The sequence below is a fragment of the Anolis carolinensis genome, chromosome 3, assembly GCF_035594765.1.
Source record: "Anolis carolinensis isolate JA03-04 chromosome 3, rAnoCar3.1.pri, whole genome shotgun sequence".
Classification (NCBI taxonomy): domain Eukaryota; kingdom Metazoa; phylum Chordata; class Lepidosauria; order Squamata; family Dactyloidae; genus Anolis; species Anolis carolinensis.
The window spans coordinates 219568604-219590396 of record NC_085843.1 but is presented as its reverse complement, the minus strand read 5'-3'; the positions used below and the strand labels follow the sequence as shown (position 1 = coordinate 219590396).

Genomic DNA, 21793 nt, shown 5'->3' with positions numbered 1-21793 from the left:
CAGGGATGACATCAATACATTTAGGGTTTAGGTTACTGCTGGGTTTACTTTTGAGAAACATCATTCTTAGACAAAATGTTTCCTTTAGAGAAACAGAGTTCTTCAAACTGATCTTTTCTGTACTCTTCTTCAATGTTACATCTCATCCATCTTGCCTGCCTCTCTGAACATATGGCATATCTCAAACAAAACTGACCTTACTTTCAAATCTGGTGTAATATTCTGGAGTGAAGCTTGCTATTCCATTGTGTTGATTTTAAGGGAATGCTTTTATAAATAGAAAATCTCATCTTTTGACTCTCTATGCTTAAGCTGGAGTTAGCTAACCCAAACTCTTTTTTTGTTAGAGGATGCCTGCCATAGATGTGGGCGAAACGTCAGGAGAGAATACTTCTGGAACATGGCCACACAGCCCGAAAGACATACAACAACCCTGTGATCCCGGCCATGAAAGCCTTTGACAACACAATTATTTTATTTATTTGAAGTCAACTATTGAAGCTTAGAATTAACCTTTTGTAGAATGTAAGTGAGTTGCTAGCTGCACCTTATACAGTACAAACATAAGCACATTTAGAAGTCAGGTGAAATGTTTTTGCTATTTAATTGATGATAATTGAAGTTGTCATTTCTTCTTCCTCCTCTTCTTCCTTTTTCTTCTAATTTATTTATATAGCACCATTTACAAGTAAAACATCAGTAAATGGGTCTAAAATATATGTACAAATATACAGAGCAAAGGAATAATGAAATATAAAACTATACAATTGTAAGATAAATTATCCAGATGAAATACAAAAAAATTACAAAACAATATAAAGCAAACATACAAAAACATGAAATAAAAATAAACAACATTATAAAAACAATATTACACTAAAATTCCAAAAGCTTTGGAAAACAAGAAAGCTTTGAATTAAAATTTGAAAGTAACAAGGGAAGAAGTCTACAAATGTTCAGAGATACCATTCAAATTGTATGGCACATTAAGGGGGAAAGTATGAAAATTGAACCAAGAAAGAGGAAACTATTAGTTATTATTTAATGTTCTGCCCCCACACTATCTTAACTACTTGGAAGGTCAACTGGATACACAGGGAACAAATTGGAGACTATATAGTTGAACCAAACAGGAATTTATTAACTGACAAACATTTTAGGCTCTCTTCCTGAGTCTCACTATAAAGTTTTTATGAGGAGAGCTAATGTCTGTGAAATAGACACAATTCTGGCCGAACTGAGGCTCTTGAATCTTTATTTCTTTTTACTCATAGAATCATAGAATAGTAGAGTTGGAAGAAACCTCATGGGCCATCCAGTCCAACCCCCTGGGGACTGGATGGCTCATGAGGAAATCGTGTTCAAAGCACCTCCGACAGATGGCCATCCAGCCTCTGCTTAAAAGCCTCCAAAGAAGGAGCCTCCACCACAGTCCGGGGGAGAGAGTTCCACTGCCGAACAGCTCTCACAGTGAGGAAGTTCTTCCTGATGTTCAGGTGGAATCTCCTTTCCTGTAGTTTGAAGCCGTTGTTCCGCGTCCTAGTCTGCAGGGCAGCAGAAAACAAGTTTGCTCCCTCCTCCCTATGACTTCCCTTTACGTATTTGTACATGGCTATCATGTCTCCTCTCAGCTTTCTCTTCTGCAGGCTAAACATAGGGCTTGTTCTCCAGACCCTTGATCATTTTAGTCGCCCTCCTCTGGACGCTTTCCAGCTTGTCTCTTTCTTGTATGGTGTTCAACTGTCTCTAAGATGTTCTCACTATTTAGCTCTGATCTGACTTAAATACAGCTCATACAGCTCTGATTGGATGTGGTATTTTGTAGACACTCCGGCCTTCCTCTTGATTCACCTTCCAGTCACAAAAAGTCTGACCAGAAATGCCTTGCCAAAGGCTCTGCCCCTGAGGGGATTCTTAATGGGGCAGAGTGATGGAGACTTCATGTGCAAAGATGCTGTCTAGACTGATCCCCACAGAAATTGTACATAAAATATTAATCCCTTTAACTAAAAAGGGCTTTACTAGGGGTAAACAGTGAGGGTCTTCATGTGGCACGACATTAACTATTAAGATTAAATTTATTTATATATCATTATTTTTTAGAATTGAGACCTAAAGTAACTCACGCTTAAAAAGCAATATAATTAAAAATGTACAAAAGGTAAACAGTGAAATTGAATTAGACTTGTACAATTATTGATAGCAATACATTAAAATGGGAATTCTTTGAATGTAGATCTCCAGCAGGCTGGTAAAAACAAAATAAGACATGAAAAAAGGGGGAAAGCTAAGGCTTTGAATGTTGAAACAAAAAGTTTGTACTGAATCCTAAATGAACTGGGTAACCAATGAACAGATATTAAAAGTAGGATAATGTGATCAAAAAGTTAACGTTAGCATTGTGTAGTAAAAGGTTTTTGTAACCAGAATAACTGGGTTGCTGTGACGAATCAAGGAATATGAAAGACACTGCAGACTACTTCAGAGAAATCAGCCATGGCAAAGCACTTGATGAACCAACCTGGACACATCATATTATTTGAGAACACAGAAATGCTGGACCACTCTAACAACCACCATCTCAGACTACACAGAGAAGCCACTGAAATCCAGAAGCATGTGAACAATTTCAACAGAAAGGAGGAAACCATGAAAATGAACAAAATCTGGCTACCAGTAATAAAATACTCTAAAATCAGGGCAGTAAATAAAGAACAACATTCAGAAAACGGGAATTCCAGAAAAGAAACATTCAATGCAAGCTAATACCTCCCAACAAAGGATTCCCTTAGACAAGAAGCAGCCAGGCTTTGAATCTGCAAGGGCCATTAAATGCTAATCAAGCTGACCATTTGCAACATTCACACTTGTCTTAAACAGACAAGAGTTCTTTCTCCCAAGCTGGACTTTCCACAGATATATAAACCCCACTTGCCTAGTTTCCAACTGACCTCACAACCTCTGAGGATACCTGCCATAGATGTGGGTGAAAAATCAGGAAAGAATGCTTCTGGAACATGGCCATACAGCCTGGAAAACTCACAGCAACTTAATGTTAGCATTGTTGTGCTCTGTAAAGAACAGGATGCTTCAGAGGATGATGAAGTGGGTTTTGTGGAGTCTCAGAAGGGGTTTTTGGGGGATGGAAGTGGCATGGAGGGATGTGTTAGTGAATCTCCTGTCAGTTCTCAGACTGTTAGAGAAACCTGTTCCCGTGTGAATCTGTCATAGTTTCTTCCTGAGAGGAATATGGGGGAGTGTGAGTTTCCCAGGTCAGAGCAGCTGCAGCTGTGCCAAGAGAGTGTGTGGAGAGATTCTCGCCCCCCCCCCCCCAAAAAAAACTGGTGTATGATGAGTGATGTCATGGGAGGGAATAGAAGCTTGTAAGTGGGCTCCAAGACAAATAATAATAATAATAATAATAATAATAATAATAATAATAATAATAATAAACTTTATTTTTATATCCCGCCCCATCTCCCCGAAGGGATTCGGGGAGGCTCACAACAGGGACAAACCTGAAACAACAACACAGCATATTTGACAAAACTTAAAACATTTCAACAATATACAATACATTAAAATCCAAGCAGATAAAATCAGAGTAATTAAAAGCAAACCAGCGGGGACAGGTTTCGTAAAGTGCTGTATCATGGAAATGAGTAACAGTGATAAAGTGCCATACGCTTTTAAAACATAAAGAAGTATTCTGATGACAGCTCTATTTGGCCTATTCATTCAAACATGCTCTGGAACAACCATGTTTTCAATTCCCGGCGGAAAATGGGCAGGGAAGGAGCTAACCTGATCTCCTTAGGGAGAGAGTTCCAGAGCCGGGGGGCCACTGCCGAGAAGGCCCTCTCCCTCGTCCCCACCAGCCGCATTTGAGACAAAGGCGGGAGCGAGAGGAGCGCCTCCCTGGATGATCTTAGGGTTCACGTTGGTTAGAACAATATTGCATTTCAAATGAGAACAACTCTTAGTTCATGGCCTTGCTTCAAGTGTTTACATTTCTGGATTTTGGGTATTGTTCATGTTTGTTTGGTTAAGTTTTAAGTTTCTGGATTTTAATTCCTGATCAGGTCTTCATAGTATTTTGGTCTGTTTTATTCTCTGTTTGTTCTGGATATAATTTTGATCAAGTCTATGGATTTTGCCTTGTTTCACAGTATTGGCTCAAAGTGAAGTTCCAAGTTTTTGAATTCCTGAAACTAATTGTCACCTATACTCAGCAACTTTGGAGTTTCTGGATTTGTTTTTTTTTTCTCTTTTATATTTTTCCTAATAAACTTTGTTCAGTGAATTCTCTCATCGCTGTGTGGTGTCTGGGTAAAAAGGTGTCCCACAGCTGGGGTGTAACAAGCATCAAAATATTGAATGGAAACCAGAGAATTAAAGTGAAATAATGGAAGGCCAGTCAAAAAAAAGATTACAATAATCAAGGTGGGAAGTAACCACAATATGAACTAAGGTTTTAGTACAGGAAACACAAAGCGAAAGTTTCATTTTGGCAATATTATAAAGAAAAAATTACCATGAAGAACAAAAGACAAAAAAGTGAAAATAAAGCAAAAATTATGTGCTTATTTCACAGGATAAATGGGGACATTAGTAACAGTGATTGCGAATGTATTCTGTAAAGAAAGCTTTATTTTTTGATCCCAGGAAAGTTTGAATTGTTTTGATCTTGGTGAATTCTGCAAAGGTATTTCCTTCCTCATGTTACTGGCATGCATTTCTCACCTAAGCTATAACAGATATATTTTTATCTTTTAAGAGATGTTTGGCTTGTCAAGATGCAGAGCTAGCAGAGTGAAATCTCACTGAGATCTCTTCTCCAAGTTTGTAATACAGTTGCATTTTACCTAGTAGTGAACCTTACTTAATTGAGTGGGTTTTATTCTCAGGAACACACACACACACACACACACACACACACACAATTGCAGCTTAAGAGCTCTGCTGAATTAGTAGTTTGTTTGCTCTTGTCACTGTTATTTATTTATTTATTTACTGCCTTTCTCCCAACATAGCAGTCAAGGTGGCTCATATCCTGAATTAAAACCCAAAACCCCAAATGATATCAAGTTATTAAGCAATATTACAATGTGACTACTTTAAAACAGCATCAAATAATTTTAAAGGCATGATAACAACAGTAAAAGTACAGCACAGAAATACGATTAAAAGACCTTACTGCACATGTTTTTGTTTTTAAAAAGTTTTCATATTCTGAGGGGAAGAGAGCAAGGAAGAGGTTGACTTAGGTATCACCTACATCTGTACACAAAAATCTGTGGCCAGCTGAGAACAGACATGCTGTGGACTGGCCCCAGAAGCCATAGAGCTGTTCAGAGGGACACTGATGGTCCAGTGATACTAAAACCAATTCAGCCTGGTTGGACTGTTACACTTAACTGTTCTGTTATTCTTGTCACCTTGGCAGCCGGCCAGAAAGTTCCAGCAATCTCCTGCCCATTGCTGGGTGTCTTTGTAGATGTCAGCAAAAGAGTGTACAAGCAGGGAGAAGAAAGGGATGATCACTGTGCCCAGTAATAGCCAATCTTCAGACCACTACCAACTTTAAATAGGTTTGGAATTTTCTCCTATAAGAGTCTAGGGCAGTGTTGGCGAACTTATGGCACATATGCCAGAAGGAGCCCACCCCCTTACTCGCCTGCTCACCAACTTGCTTGTCTGCCCCTGGTTGCTTGCCCACTCACCCATTCCCTGTTCATCCCCACTCGCCCGCTTGCTTGACAGCTTGCTTGCCCACCCTGCTCACTCGCCTGCCCCCACTCACCCACCCTCCTCTGATCGCCACCCCTCAAGTGCCCCCCCCCCCCCCAGTTTGGGCACTTGGTCTCTAAAAGGTACACCATCACTGACCTAGGGGCTTGTCTATATCCACTCTTTAAACTTTAAACAGATTGCAACAACATTATAGAATTAATGCAAACACTTGTCTCCAGAGTCTCCATCCAACACTCAAATGACTGCACCACATTAGCACTACTATATTCCATATTGGAGGAGACCTCTGTCCTGCTTTTACCAAACCTGGAGGTGGTAACAACCATGGTGGTAGCAGCAGCAAAGTAACAACAGCAGCAGCAAGAGCGGTCAAGCCTTCCTGAGACATTTTCCTCTTCTTGTTATGTTTTTAAATGCTGTTTCTTCAATTCTCAAGGAACTTGATAAATAGAAATCCCATGGGTACCTACTTCTTTTGAAGAACTAGTAAGAAGATTGAGATCTGTGTTCCTCAACTTCCATCACCAAAAACCAGAGTATGTGTAATTTTTGGAGAGCCCCTGGAATCATTTATTTTTTAAAATGGGGGGGGGGGAAGCATTTTAAAAAGTTAACATGTCCCTCACCTTCAGATGGGCACACTATAGGCTGATTTTGTATTTGAGGGTGTGCTAATTTACAAAATTCATATATTGGAAAAAGGAAAAGACCAAAATTAATTTCAATAAAGGAGGGAAGTCAATCAGATTTATTTGAACAAGGAGCTCTTTGTTGTTGTTTTCTCCCCCCCCCCCCAAATACATTTAGAATCATAGAGTTGGACGAGACCTCATGGGCCATCCAGTTCAACCTCCTGCCAAGAAGCAGGGAAATTGAATTCCAAGTACCCCTGATAGATGGCCACCCAGCCTCTGTTTAAAAGCCTCCAAAGAAGGAGCCTCCACCAGAGTCTGGGGAAAAGAGTTCCACTGCTGATCAGCTGTCACAATGAGAAAGTTCTTCCTCATGTTCAGGTGGAATCTCCTTCCCTGTAGTCTCCAGGGAAGCAGAAAACAAGCTTGCTCCCTCCTCTCTATGACTCCCCCTTATGACAGAACTGGGTCCAGATCATTTCTTTCCAGGATGAAGAGGAAGCATTGGGGAGCACCCTTTGGATTCATTCACTTAACCAATTGCAGATCAGCCTAACAGTAGTTTTGTCTAGCCCACATTTGACTAGTTCGTTTGCTAGAAGATCATGGGGGACCTTGTCAAAGGCCTTACTGAAATCCAAATATGCTACATCCATGGCATTCCCTGCATCGACCTAACTCTCTCGAGAAAAGAAATCAGATTAGTCTGGCATGATAAATCCATGTTGACTATTAACGATGACCGCATTAATTTCTAAGTGTTTGCAGAACACTTAATGATGTTTTCCAGAGTCTTGCCTGGTATCGATCTGAGGCTGACCGGACGGTAATTGTTTGGATCATCCTTTTTCCCCTTCTTGAAGATAGGGACCTCATTTGCGCTCCTCCAATCTGCTAGGACTTGTTCCGTTCTCCAAGAACAGGACAGGGGAAGCTATTGAGTGGGATAATTGGTCAGATATATCTTCTTGATGCAGTGATTTATACAATAAGGTATATTCACTAAATCCAGCTTAAAAATCTCATTGCTTTCAATGTGGCTGTTTTAAAAATATTTGGCACTTTTAAGTAATGTAAAAGAAAAGGACACCAGATAAACAAGAACTGTCTTTAGTAATGTTATTTTTCACATGATTAAACCCAAGAATGTTCAGAAATTCTGTCAATTACAGCATTCTTATATGCCATTTGCAATATGGTTGTCACTTACAGTAATTTCCTTATCCTATTAAAAAGTATTAGACTGCACATCCATATTTCTACTTGACCTCCAAGTCAACTGGGGAAAGAATACTAGTTTGGAAACATATGCTCAATCAGCCTTGTCAAATATATTTAAAGGGCATGATTATTGTTACAATCTAAACTCAACTCAGTGAGATGTAATATTGTATAGTCATTGGGTTTTGGAGCATTCTTTTATTTCTCTAAGGATGTTTTACCACGAGGAGCTCTAGGTGATGCAAACAAAGGCTGCCAACTGCTTGTGCTCTTTCTTCCACAGCCAACTAGGAGTATTTCCAAGGAGAGAACCTATAGTTACAAATATGAAGTGACTGTAAGAATCACTGTAGATTACCTAGATCAGTTAAAATTAATCTCCATAAATGTTCATATGTATTGGATAATGTGGTTTTGATACCACCACAATTAACCCAAGGCATTCCTTTGGCTTAGGTGAAGAACAAGATTCCTTCAGGGGAAAGGAGACTTCTGGAAGGGTTTATTCCTTTAGTATTTTCATCATAATCTCCATCAGCATCTGAAAGTCTAACATTGTCTTAGAGGTTACAGGACAGGCTGTATAGGACACAGCTCTATCCTATTAATACCTGGAGTCTGTTCACTTTTATTATTGTGAACTAAACATTAGTTTGGTTGGTTCATGTGCAAAATGAAAAAGACCAAAACAACCTGCATAATTGGCTGCTCAGAAAGCTTCAAACTAAACTTTCAAATTACACTATGTAACAAAATATTAACAAAATTCTGTTCCAGGTTTGAAAATGTTATTTTCTGTTTTATTTTGTGAAACCTGCTTTGAAAGTACTGTAGTTGTTATGCTCCAGAAATTTTGTTTTTGCGGCTGCCACAAACTATGTTGAATTGTTGGAAACTCTGTAGATACTATTTGAAAAACTATGGCAAAATGTGCTGCAGGATATTCTGAAAAACAAAGTTTTTGCAGTTTAATACCCTTTCCCCATGTTTTTATGATAAAACCAATTAGGAATTGACATTTATAGCCCAGGAACAAAAATCATGTTACATTGTGTTATTCTTTTATCTTCCTCCCATCTTGAGCATATAAATGACATAACCTGTTCAAAGACCTTATGTTCCATTAATTTAATATCCTTTTTTCTTTCATTGCCTATCATGCCTTGAAAGGCTTATGGTAGAAATTGTGGTCTTTCTCACTTTCCTGTTGAATCTCTCCTCAGGAAAGCATGCTCTTTTGCTGTATCCTTTGATCAATTTCGGAACTTCACATGACATATTAAAACTAAGCCAAAACATATGTCAATGAAGACATATTTTCTATTGTTAATTCTTTTCCTCTCCTCTTTCATTTGTGATTTTTTCCCCAAAATAACAAAAAGGGGAAAAGACAAGTGTAAAAAAATCATTGTGATCATAATAATACTGCTGCTACTAATAATAATATTTGTACAATTTAGTATGCTCTAGTGAGATATAATTCAAATAAAGTGCTAAATTATTTAAAATCTGAAGTCTTGTAGTCCAGCAAAGTCTTCTGAGCAATAAATATTGGGAGAGTTAGAATGAAACATTGGTAAGTAGAGTATTATTTTCCAATGTTATAAAAATAAATGTTTGTCAAATTTAAGATTATAGATAGAGCTATCTATCTACCATCTATCACACTACATCAAAAATATATAAACAATTTTGAGTTGTTGATGGATGCTTCATTTATGACAGCTTTCCTCAACCTGCCCCCCTCCCTAAAAGGTTAGGGATGAAAGAGTATCTGTTATTTTTCATTCCTAGACCAAAAAAAACCCACGCTTCCCAGTCAGGAAACTCCATTAGGAAGGATATAGATCAGCAACCATCTTGTAGAATTTTCACTCATCATTCAAGCATCCTGAAATTATTTTGCATAGAAAAACATATGAGCATGTGAGGTCTTTGTTCCAAAACCTGCTTCTTGTGCAACCCCTTCTGTTTCCTTCAGAGAAAAGAAATGTTTCCTATGAGGGATTTTTTTCTTCAACACATGCATTTTTGTGTAGTATAAATTTCTGGACATTTGATTATGAGGATAATACTGTAGAGGAATGTTCGTTTTCTCCTGAGGTAGATGAGCTTTTTATCATTTTCTAGGACTTTTCCAGGATTTTTTTTGTGAAAAATGTATCTGTGAAAAATGGGTTAACTCTTCCATGGTTTCTAAATATGAGACACACTTATAATTATAAACATTCTTTAAATAAGCCAGGTTTTGGGAATTGTAGCTGTGAGATGTAATTTTCAACATACAAGTTGGAGAGAGGAAACCTTTTTATGGTAGTTTTTAATTCATTACTTTATGTATACTATACTGTCCCATTGCATGTTACTTTTTCCAATCTTTATTTCCTAAGCTGAGGTATTCAACTATTATTCAGTTAAACTCTCAGCCCCTTATTTTATTTTATTTCAAAGAAATACTATCATCTTTCTTTGGCAGTCTCAATGAAAGTCTGAAGAGTAGAGCGCACCATGGCTATTGTGGGCCTCAAGATAATTTCACTTGCTTTCAGAAAGATTTAATTTGTGAGACTCTCAATGCAGCAAAAAAATTCCACCATGTAGAAGAAAGTCTGAGGGAAATGAAAATAGTGTGAAATATTACATATAATGCACCAATCTTTCCTGATTCATTTCATTCTGGACCCAATTCAAAGTGCTGATTCTAGAGAATGAAACTCCACACAGCTTGGAATCTTAATGTAAAATCTTCATGTTTACATATCTCATTTACACAGGCTTCTGAGGGAACTATCAATCTGAGGTATGGGGTAGTGGCTGTGATGGTTGGGATTTTATGGCTAGCCATTTTCTAGCTAAGGAATGCTGGGCCATTTCTAAAGAACATAAAGTATTAACAACAATTTTGTATACATAACACTTAAAAAAAACAGTCTCAAATTCTTCAAGACCTTTCTATTATTATTCCAAAACATACAGTTTACATTCTGCTGAATAAGACACAGATTGAACATATTTTAACAATCCCCAAACCCAATATATTCCAAAACCCAAGATTGTCTGCATAGCTGGTTGAGATTTGCTTTGCTTTCTGTTGATTTAATCTACACAAGCTTGGTTTCATACACAAAATGATTTAAAAATATTGTAAAAAGTTGACTTCAGAACATGTGTGTATGATATATCTGAAGCTTCTTGTTTTAGACTTGAGTCCCATCTCATTATATGTACATGAAAATTCAGGTATTCCAAAATCTGAAAAAGTACAGAATATTTCTGGTCCCAAGTATTTTGGATAAGGAATGCTCAATTTGTATTACAAAATCTACATCTGTAAAGATTATAATATACATTATTTTATTGTGTTTTTAGCTTCTAATATTTGTTTCTGTGATTTTTAACTTCTGTGATTTGTATATTAACAACTGTGCTAATATTGGCTTGTGCCTTGTCTTCATTTTTCATTTTAAAAACTGGCCGCTTATGTTTGGTTGATGTTATGATTCATGGGATGCCTAGAAATGTTGTTTAAGAAGTCAAAAAGAGTAAACAGAGCTAGATTTCATACTCCAACTGCCTGATTAGTGTCTGGAGATTTGGAAAATTCAGCAACTGAGGCAGCATCTACAGCTGATCTCATTATATCACTGTAATTTTGCACAAAGTTTTCCATTTTGGGAAGGAAAATCACGTACAAGTGGTGAACCTGACATTGTAGGGAGCACTGAATTTACTCAACTCTCCTGCTCTGAGAAGAAGCACTCCTAGGAGTGGAATTTATTCAGTCAGAATATAGCCAAATTCATAAATTACTTCACATTTGGGATAGAAAAAACATGAGATAAATGTAACCACATGTGGGAGGAAGCAATATTGTTAGCTCCATCTGTCCATCATGTCCAGGGGCTTTGACTGTAATACTGAATTATTGTGTGTGTTGCTATGTTAATGCTGAATGAGGATTGCCACCTCTCCCCACCCCCCAAGAAACTTATTATCTAACGCATATACAGTAGGCAATTGCAACATATGGTGCTCCCTGTGGTGGCAACAGCCATACCTTCTGAAATTAGCTTGTGCAGATGGGAAACAATTTAATCTCAGTTTGTTCTTGAAGAATTTGTCAAAATTTGTCAATCACTTAGGACAGAAAGAACTCCATGTTTAAAAAAATTAAAATGTAGCAGGAAAAAAACCCTCACATTTTAGTTTCTCTCTCAACTACTATTGGGAGGCATTCTTCTTCTAATTCTAGAAGTAATGTATAGTCTCCATGACTACTAGTCATTGGCAGTCTTATCTTCTAAGGTGCTTTGTAATATGTTGCTTAGAAAATTGTTTTTTTTAACTAAGACTTATTACTATTCATTCATTTTGTTGGGAAATATTTTAATCTGTATTTTAATCAGTTATCTTGGTTTCGGTTCATCTTATTATTCCCTTCTGCTACAATTTGCCAAGAACTCTGGTGACCCTTCAGTTATCACTTATTTTTTCTTGGAAACCATCTTTTTATTGAATGTGTATATGAGCAATTTTCATTGGCTCTCTAAAACCAACCAACTTGCTCTAATAAATAAGTTTGGCACCAACACAATTTTTATCAAACCAGTTTTATGGAGACCTTTTTCTTGTATTCACTGAGTGGTAATCATCTAAAATAATTAAAACAATATACTGCTTCTTTATAGAAGATTTCTGATCTTGAAATTGAAATATAGAACAATATTCATCAAGTGATATGCAACAAATTTCTCAATATGTCAGTGATCTCACAATGCTTTTTTCATGTCTACATTTACTAAATGTTGCATGGACAAGTAATTGAGCTCTTTACCTCTTGATTGTATCTTTAATGGGATCATTAACGATAGAGGGGAATGATTATGCATGAGATATTATTTCAAAATTTAACAATAAGCAAAGATGCTAGCAATCTGAACTGTTGAGGTTCAGAAGCTATAATTACATTTTGGCAGATTTGGTGCATTGTTAGCATTCTTTTCTTCTCCCTTTCCAGCAAATTATCTTAACAGTTTTTGATAAGCTAAAAGGATTTTGTTCAACAGAAGTTGACAGACTTCCTAGAGACAAAGGTTTTTCAAACTAAAGCAAGGCACAATATTGAAGGAATATAAAAAGAATTCTTCGCTGTTCTGTTCTTGCATCCAGCTGTTCCCACTTGGAAATACAACAGTTATTCTATTCAAGTGCAATACTCTATAATACACCGGGTAGTCAAAGTTGAGGAAGACTGCAGGGCAAAGTAGGGAAAAAGGTTTTCTAGATTGAAATAGCAGCTGTTAACTACAGAACTGCATACAGGTGTTGACATATGAATCTGAATCTGGATTAGCAAAAATAGAATTGCCTGCCTCTTTCCCCATTTTAATCTCACCACTTCCTTGAAAATTCTACTTAGTTAGACCAAAGATCCCACTGACTGCAGTATGGGCTGGAGGGGAATCTCCACCCCCACAAATCTGGCAGAAGCCTTTCTGTAAATAGACCTCTTTCACTGAGAACTGATCCAAAATCCAACCCATTGTCTGTAATTCTTTGTTGGGTTCATATATTATTATGAATATGATTGCTTGGTTTATATATTGTTCTTTACAAAAAAATATAATGGCAGGCAAAATAATGATAAAACACTCAATAAGTAAATATTTATACACTAAATCATTGTTTAATAAAGCCAACAAATAACCAACACTTACATACTTAGGCGATCCCTCATAGTTCGAGGATGATGGTCCTCCATTTCTTGGAAGATGCCTGTGTGTGATTTTTTTTTTAATGTGTGGAGGTCGGTGCACAGCCGGTCAACACACAGTCTTCACAGATTTAGGTCCCAGCAGTGGTGTGATTAACACAACAAGAGTGGCTTCTCAGTCTGTTGCAGCCTTCTTCCGCCTTCACAGCCGTTGTAACATGTACCATGTTATCCTCTGCCTGCTCCACCATTGAGGTCTTTGGGTCTTCGGATTGTTCTTGGTCTGGATCCTCCCCTGTGGCCACTCCTGGGAGTGTGTGACTCCCATGGTTGTGCCCGCAGGATCATTGGAACACGCAAGCCCCCTCATCACGTCAAGGTGACAATCCATCAAGGGGGAAATAACCAACAATGAGAATGACCATAACTGCAAACCACCAGCCAAAAATGGGCAATTAGATTAATCTTTCCCTGATATTAAATCTATAAGGTTGCCACATGATGTATACAAAGAATACCAAGAGTGAGAAGGCCCTTTCCTGTAGCTCCATCCAATGCACCTCACCTAATGATGGGATATGTCTGGTCCATATCTGCCAGTATATTTTGGAGAGCCATTCCTTTTGAAATCTTGATCTTAAGACATTTAAATATTGGTAGGACAGCAATTGCCCATAAAGTAATATGTAACTAAACCTTTTAGCATCCTGACAGCCACACATGAATTGCATGTTTTTTCCTATTTTTCAAAGGCAGGCCAATTAAAATGAAATTTAACCAGTTTATCTCTTTCTATATTCTTATATAAGACTAGTGTATATACCCAGTGTTGCCTGGTTGTTGGGGGAGGGGGGGTTGCTCCCCTGCTTTCATCCCTTTTCTCTTTTTTTCTCATAGCTTTCCTTTTCCTTCCCTTCAACACTGAAAGGATGTACCTTCCAATGTCTCCATGTGAACACAGTTCTTTCTTGTGGCTCTTTTCTTCCCTCCTCCTTTCTTCACATACACGTCACCTTTTTCCCCAGTGACATCACAGAGGGTCACTTCTGTTACAGTTTGACAATTTGTGTACACCAGCAAAAGATTAGTCCTTAGTATATCCAAAAAATAGTTAATACAGGTAGATGAAAATACAAAACTCAAACTTTACTCTTTTGCAGCAGAGTTCATGGAAAAAACAGCAACTTCAACACAAAGCTTCTAGTAATAATACAGTCACAGCTCCTCTGGAGTATCAAACTCGCATATGATCCTGGCATTTAATTCGTGCAGTGCTTTCTATCAGAAAATATGTATTCTCCCAATCTTCATATCTTGTTCATGGAGATGAGCATGGAAGACAAACTTGTCAGCATCAAGTAGGCTGCAAGCCAGGAGCTTATGCCAAGTAAGCTCAGAGGCAAACATTCAATAAGCTCAAAAACATACAACAAATTCTCCCCAATTATACCCCTTCAGGGGTGTCCCAAAACTTGTTGATCTTACTCCAGTTACTCAGCCTGTGGATTGTAATCAATTAGGGTGAATCTTTTTCTCTCAACACACACATAGTAGAGATCTCACAGGAATCCCATGTACCTTAATAACTTCACTTAGCAATAGTCATTCCTTTACTTAAACACCAAATACAGTGACATCAAAAATGACCAGTGCCTCACCTAATAACAGCCTTTGTGGTATAGACAGACAGACAGACTTTTATGAGAATGATGTCCTGAATATATAATTTTGTCCAGTGAAGTGTTCGTTGTTACATCCAACCTGCTTGTCCAATCAAAGTTAGGCACAAAATTCATCAAATGATTGGTGAAAAATTTAGCAAAATTAAAAGTATACAACACAAAGTATCAAGCCAGGTTGTATCATATTGTTTGTTTCAATAGGTCATAATAATCCCCTCTGAATGAATAAAAGCTCACCAAAGAATGTGTGTGGCTACAGGAGAAAGAGCTAAAATTTCAAAGAATTATTTTGATTATTTAGCAAAATCCATTTTTCCATATGCCATATTCTTCTTTCAATATAGTAATGAGTGACATAAAATATTTTACAACAGAAAACGTATAAATCTGGAAGCCATCTTCAATGTCCTGTTGACTGCAGGTGAAGAATTTGCATTTCTTTAGCATATCACCATTCTAAATACATGAATGACATTGTCCGAAATTCATAGGCAGTGAAAGTAAGGGATGATTAATCATGAAAATAATATTCTGAAACAGTTTCACACATCATGGACCACTTTTATTTTTCTCCCTTTTAGGTGGCTAATCTTGCTTGTTCAGTATCAACAAATAAAGAAGGAATTAAAATTGCTCAAACAGCTGCCAGTCAGATGGAGACTTTGTGCCCACAGGTATGATTGTTCTGTTCCACATATAAAAAATACTTTCTCTTCAGTGTGTATAAAATAATATCTTGTTGAAAAAAAGTCTCTCTGCCTTGTAATGAGAAATATATCCAATGTGAGTTATGTTTTTGTAATTAACATATGCAAATACTAGAAATATGTCCAGAATGAAATAACTCTCAATGTACATAGATGCCTCTTGCTATGTTGTACTATTTTGCTATTTTTCCACTGTCATTCCCCTTTTAAATAAAAAGAAGAATATTTTAAATAAATTCTTGCTGGCAGTTATGAAGGTTTAAGGGAAGTTGATATTTTGCTTACTAACCAGCTGATTTGTGGTAAGGCTGAAAAAGCTAAACACGGTCTTGACTCATGCTAAAAAAAAAAGTCACAGGATACTCTGAATTCTAGCCCAGAATTTGGCCAACCTGTGACTTTGGCCCATGTAAATAGTTGGGTCAGTTTTGAGACAGAACTATCTGCAACTGTTTCCACTGCCATCCCATGTTCCCTAGGCTTGGGCAACTTTGTTGTGAACTGGGTCCTGATATCAAGGATTAGGTTTAAACAAACAATAGGATGAAAGTGGTCAACTAGAGTCTGTTAATAGGAATACTCAAATTCTTAAGTTCTTGATAGTCTGGTTGAAATTGAAATAACAAAAAATAAAAGACAAACTAATAAGTGTGAGCCAAGCTGAGTTCCTGAATCCAGTTAGTGAAGTCAAGCTGGAGAAATATAGAGTCAAATCAGGAACAGATAGCCAAAGTCACAATCCAGGGTCCAAAATACCAAGCGTCCAAAGCAGGGGTCCTCAAACTTTTTAAGCAGAGGGCCGGTCCACAATTCCTCAGACTGTTGAGGCGCCGAATTATTATTTGAAAAAAAAATGCGAACAAATTCCTATGCACACTGCACATTTGCAGTGCAAAAAAACACAACAATATAATATTTAAAAATAAGAACAATTTTAACCAATATAAACCTTTCAGGATTTCAGTGGGAAGTGTGGACCTGCTTTTGTCCAATGCGATAGTCAAGTTAATTAGGATTGTTGTTGAGTTGTGCCTTCAAGTCATTTCAGACTTTGGACAAGCCTAAGTCTAAAACTGAGAGTGGGGTATAGGTAAATGACCTTGGAGGGCCGCATTCGGCCCACGGGCCTTAGTTTGGGGACTCCTGGTCCAAAGAATAGCATAGTCAGGGTTAAGCCAAGAAACAATGCTAAAACCAGTTTCAAAATCAATTGCCAGAAGTTCTTGAAAACAAAGCCAATGTCAGAGTCTAGAAGACAAACAGCAAGAGTTCAATTGTCAAAGTCCAGATGTCACAAGCCATGAATTCAAGAATGCAGACCAAAGGGCAGCAGAGCCAGGGTCCAGAACAAGAATACAACTTTGTCTGCTACCAAGTGCCACTGCATGGGGGCCTCTTTATTTAGAGATCTCAGCTGGTGCTTATTTCACCAAGACTCCATCACTAATTTCTGAGGGCTGTGGTACTTTCCTTGTTCCAGTGGATGAGGTATGAAAAACCTTTCCTGGGTTTGCTCAAAATATTGGGGCTTTTCTTCAGCAGTAACTAGTTAGATAGGCCTCTGGCCAGAGAAGGCCTAAGGACACAGGATGGCACTTACCATTCCCTCCCATGCTTCATGTCATGTTGGTCTTCAGATGCAACATGAGTCCTGTTGGTCAGCCATTGCCTGAAGTAACTTCAGCTGGGGAGACTAGATGACTGAGGAAGGAAGGGGAGAAGAGAGGGCAGTGCTTCCTCTCCTCATTTCCCTTCCCTTATCATCCTATTGCTGATGTCTCTGTGGGTGATAAATGAACAAAAGGACCCATGGTTTACCTGCAAACCAGCTTGATATTGAGAATGAAACGGCATGGTAAAGGTGGTGTTTAGCACCAGAAGTACTAAACATATTTTTACATCACTGAATAGTCAGAACTCCCTTCTGCCTCTGCAGCACCTGGGGCGGGGGAGGTATTGACTGTGCAGACCATCCCAGGCCAATCTAGCAGACACCTGCCAGATCAGCCCTGGGATATCTGCTTTGATAATCTCGATTATCAAAGTATAGATGGCAGTATAGACTCTAGGCTTGAGCGATCCATGAAAAAATTGATTCTAAACTCGTTTCAAAAGTAGGGGGCGCCAGCATTTCGTTTCTGATGTCATTTCCGAATTTTGCTCCCCAAAAAATTCGAAATTAACAAAAATTCGTTAGTTTAAAAAGTAATTCGTTAATGGCGGACGCGCAGCGGCCAAAAAAAAACAGCATGAGGGGAGATTTTACAGGACTCTCCCGCCCTCATTTTTTGAGTGATCTTCTTCAAACTTGGTACAGTGGTAGAACACATTTAACACTGATAGCTCACCAAAATTTGGAACGTTTCCCTTATTCTCTGATTTTTGGCGAATTTTCATAGCTTTTATAATAAACCATTTTTTAATAATTGCAGAAATCTGTTCCTGGTTTGAAAGTCTTATTTCCTGTTAAATTGGGTTGTCTTTACTGTGAAAGTCATTGTTCTACTTCAGAAACTTTGTTTTTGTGGCTGAAACTTTGTTAAATTGGTGTGTGTGTGATATATACTGTGTGTGTGTGTGTGTGTGTGTGTATATATATATATATATATATATATATATATATATATATAGTCCCTGCATATATGTGTGTGTGTGTGTGTGTGTGTGTGTGTGTGTGTGTGTATAGGTAAAGGTAAAGGTATCCCTTGACGTTAAGTTCAGTCATGTCTGACTCTGGGGGTTGTGCTCACCTCCATTTCTAAGCCCAAGAGCCAGTGTTGTCCATAGACACCTCCAAGGTCATGTGGCCGGCATGACTACATGGAGTGCCATTACCTTCCCGCCAGAGTGGTACCTATTGATCTACTCACATTGGCATGTTTTCAAGCTGCTAGGTTGGCAGAAGCTGGAGCTAACAGCGGGCACTCACTCTGCTCCCGAGATTTGAACCTGGGACCTTTCGGTCTGCAAGTTCAGCAGCTCAGTGCTTTAACACACTTCGCCATCGGGGCTCATGTATATATAATATACATACACATACACACAATGTGGAGAATATGTGGAAAGGTAGATAGATAAGTTGGGAGCCACAGCGAAGGCACCTTCCTGGGAGCAAGGTCTAATAATAATAATAATAATAATAATAATAATAATAATAATAATAATAAATCCCTTACAATATCCAAGATGGCTCACTGCTACAGAATCTTGGGAGCTTTAGTTTGGTATGGTACCATTATTGGCAGAGAAAGCTAAGCTGTAGGAGTTGAAATCCAATCATTTATCCTCCCTATAGAATCAATTTTATATGCATTTTTAGCTACAGAAAAGCTAAAATCAGGACAGTAAAAGAACAACACCCAGAAAATGGGAATTCCAGACAGGAAACAATCAGGGCCAGCTAATACCTCCCAACAAAGGATTCCCCCAGGTAGGAAGCAGCCAGGCTTTGAAGCTGCAAGGCTATTCAATGCTAATCAAGGTGACCAATTGCAACATTCACACTTGCCTCCCACAGACGAGTTCTTTCTCCCACCCTGGACCTTCCACAGATATATAAACCCCACTTGCCTAGCTTCGCACAGACGTCAAAACCTCTGAGTATGTCTGCCACAGATGTGGGTGAAACGTCAGGAGAGAATGCTTCTGGCACATGGCCATAGAGCCCGGAAAACTCATAGCAACCCAGCCAGTAGGCTGTTGCTGAACAACCTATGAACTTTTAGCATTAAAGGAAAAAATGCCCAAGATTTTATCACTTAATACTGTTGGCATGTCTGGAGAAGAAGAATAGAATGCTTCTATACCAGGCAAGGGCAAACTTTGCCCATTTCTGGAGTTAGGAATTGTAGGAGTTGAAATCCAAAACAATTTGACAGAAAACTGGGAGTTGTAGTTTGGCATGGTACTGGCTCTCTTCTGCAGGGAAGGCTAGGGACTTTGTAAAACTACAGCTCACATGATTACATGGCACTGAATCTGTTGCAATTGAGCTGGTGCCATAATCCTTTCCGGGAGATCTCCTCAGTGGAGATATCTCTTAAAGGGATATCCTCTGGCTCTAGGATTCCGTTTAGGAAGGCTTGCCTGGCTCTGGTATTCCCCTTTAAGCCAGTGGCTGGAAAGTCTGGAAAGAAGCAAAACCAAACACGCGACTCCAGAGGAGAAGGCCAAGCGCAGGCAGGCATGTCTCTTCTCTCTTCTCTTCCCTCCCTCCCTGCTTCTCTCTCTCTCTCTCTCTCTCTCTCTCTCTCTCTCTCTCTCTCTCTCTCTCAGAGAGAGAGAGAAGCAGGGAGGGGAGAGAGAGAAGGGAAGAGAGAGCAATGCGGAAGGCTTCTACTGAGCCATGGGGGGGGGGGGGCGCGTCTCAATGGCATTTTTAAAATGCTAGCAGATCGACGGCCATGCCTCTCCCTCCCTCCCTCTTCCGCTCTGATTGGCTGAGAGGCATGCCAACATGGCTTCTCCTCTCAGAGGGGCTACAGCTACATCCGAAGACATCAGAAACAAACGAAAAAAGGTACTTTTATTATTCAAATTCGTAATAAGGCAGTGAGCAGATGGTTCAATATCAATTCAAAAGTAATTATGAAACGAATTTTAAACGAATTTAACGAACTAACGAAAAATTTGCTCAAGCCTAATAGACTCATATAATCCAATTCAAAGACAGTAATATGGATGATCTGATTTGATAATCTGGATTATGGCAGTGGAGATACAGCCTAAGTGTAGATCCCTGCCCCCAGTTCAGACAGATATCTAGAAGAACAATTACATATGACCATATCCTTCAATATTCCGCTATAGGAAACTTGTGGCCATATAACGTCAGGGTGTAGTTAGATGAAAAGCTTGTAAAGAACACACACACTAAGAGAGTTAGTTCTTCCTTTTTCTACTAACATAAGCATTCACACTGACCTTTCTCACCCTAGACTTTCCACAGATATATATTAACCTCTTTGCTTAGTTTTCTCCATACCTCACAACCTCTGAGGATGCCTGCCATAGATGTGGGTGAAACGTCAGGAGAGAATACTTCTGGAACATGGCCATACAGCCCGAAAAACATGCAACAACCCATTTTCTTGTATATTTTGAGTGTGTATGCAAATCCCTACATGTTTTTCTCTTCAAACTAATTGCTGTGAAACTTTTTGGTATTGTACAACATTGTTTCTTGACAGGATTATTTGGGTGTTGGGAAACCCATGTTTGATTTGGAAATAAATAATACTTTACATCTCTTCTTGAGAACGACAAATACCTCTTGAGGGGATGTATGACCCATAGTTTAAGAGAAAGTTGAGGGTTGTGCTAAAGTACTTCTAGTGGTGTAGAATTATAGTCCTCATCCCCAGTCTGCATAAACATTTTTTAATAATATAGGCAGATTGGTTCAACCATCTGGTTTTATCCTTACATCTGCTGTTGCTGTATGAAAGTACAAATATGTGGCATATTAATGTGTGGTAATATTATTCTTAATGTGATCCCGTCTTGCTGCTTGTGAGTCCTATAAGCTGTAATTATGTGTAACATTACATTCTAATATTATGTGACTATTAATATACCAGCCACAATACCTTAAAGAAATATACTTGGTCTTTTCAGAACTTTATGATCCTATTTTGCAAATATCCTAGATGGCTTATTTATAAACAGAACTGTATTTACTGTTACCAAGTGGCAATAAGAGCAATTCTAAAGTAACCAATAAATGTATAAAATTACTTCATAACAAGCTGAAAGAGCATATGATGAAGCTGGAACATTTTTACTGAACAACTTTACAGTAATTCAACTGTATTTCAGAATACCAGAATATTTTACACCATTCCTCTCCCTAGCAATGCTTTAAAGATAAGGTGGGCAAAATGTGGGGTTGGGTCACATCTGGCCTCGAGCTCCCCAATCTACTGTGTTATTTCCTTGCATAACAAACACATGGGGCTTATCAACAAAAACACAGTCAGGAAATCTTTAATTCTGCTTGTACAGCAGGTTTTGGGTAGACTGAACTGCCGAGGGGGGTGCATGCATTTCTATATAACTGAAGTAGAAAATAACTGTAATTCATAT

The 21793-nt window shown here is 38.3% G+C and overlaps 1 protein-coding gene and 1 long non-coding RNA gene across 7 annotated transcripts in view; one reads left to right on the top strand and one right to left on the bottom strand.

Annotated features, from left to right (window-relative positions):
- ctnna3 (catenin alpha 3) overlaps positions 1-21793 on the top strand; it is a 1223202-nt gene that overhangs the window by 723310 nt on the left and 478099 nt on the right. For all 4 annotated transcript variants that reach the window (XM_062977502.1, XM_062977500.1, XM_062977501.1 and 1 more), the window contains one exon: positions 15584-15676. In XM_062977502.1, the coding sequence (XP_062833572.1) occupies positions 15584-15676 (93 nt within the window). The remainder of the gene's footprint in view (positions 1-15583; positions 15677-21793) is intronic.
- Positions 1-21793, bottom strand: part of LOC134298041 (uncharacterized) — a 56112-nt gene that overhangs the window by 9913 nt on the left and 24406 nt on the right. The window lies entirely within an intron of this gene.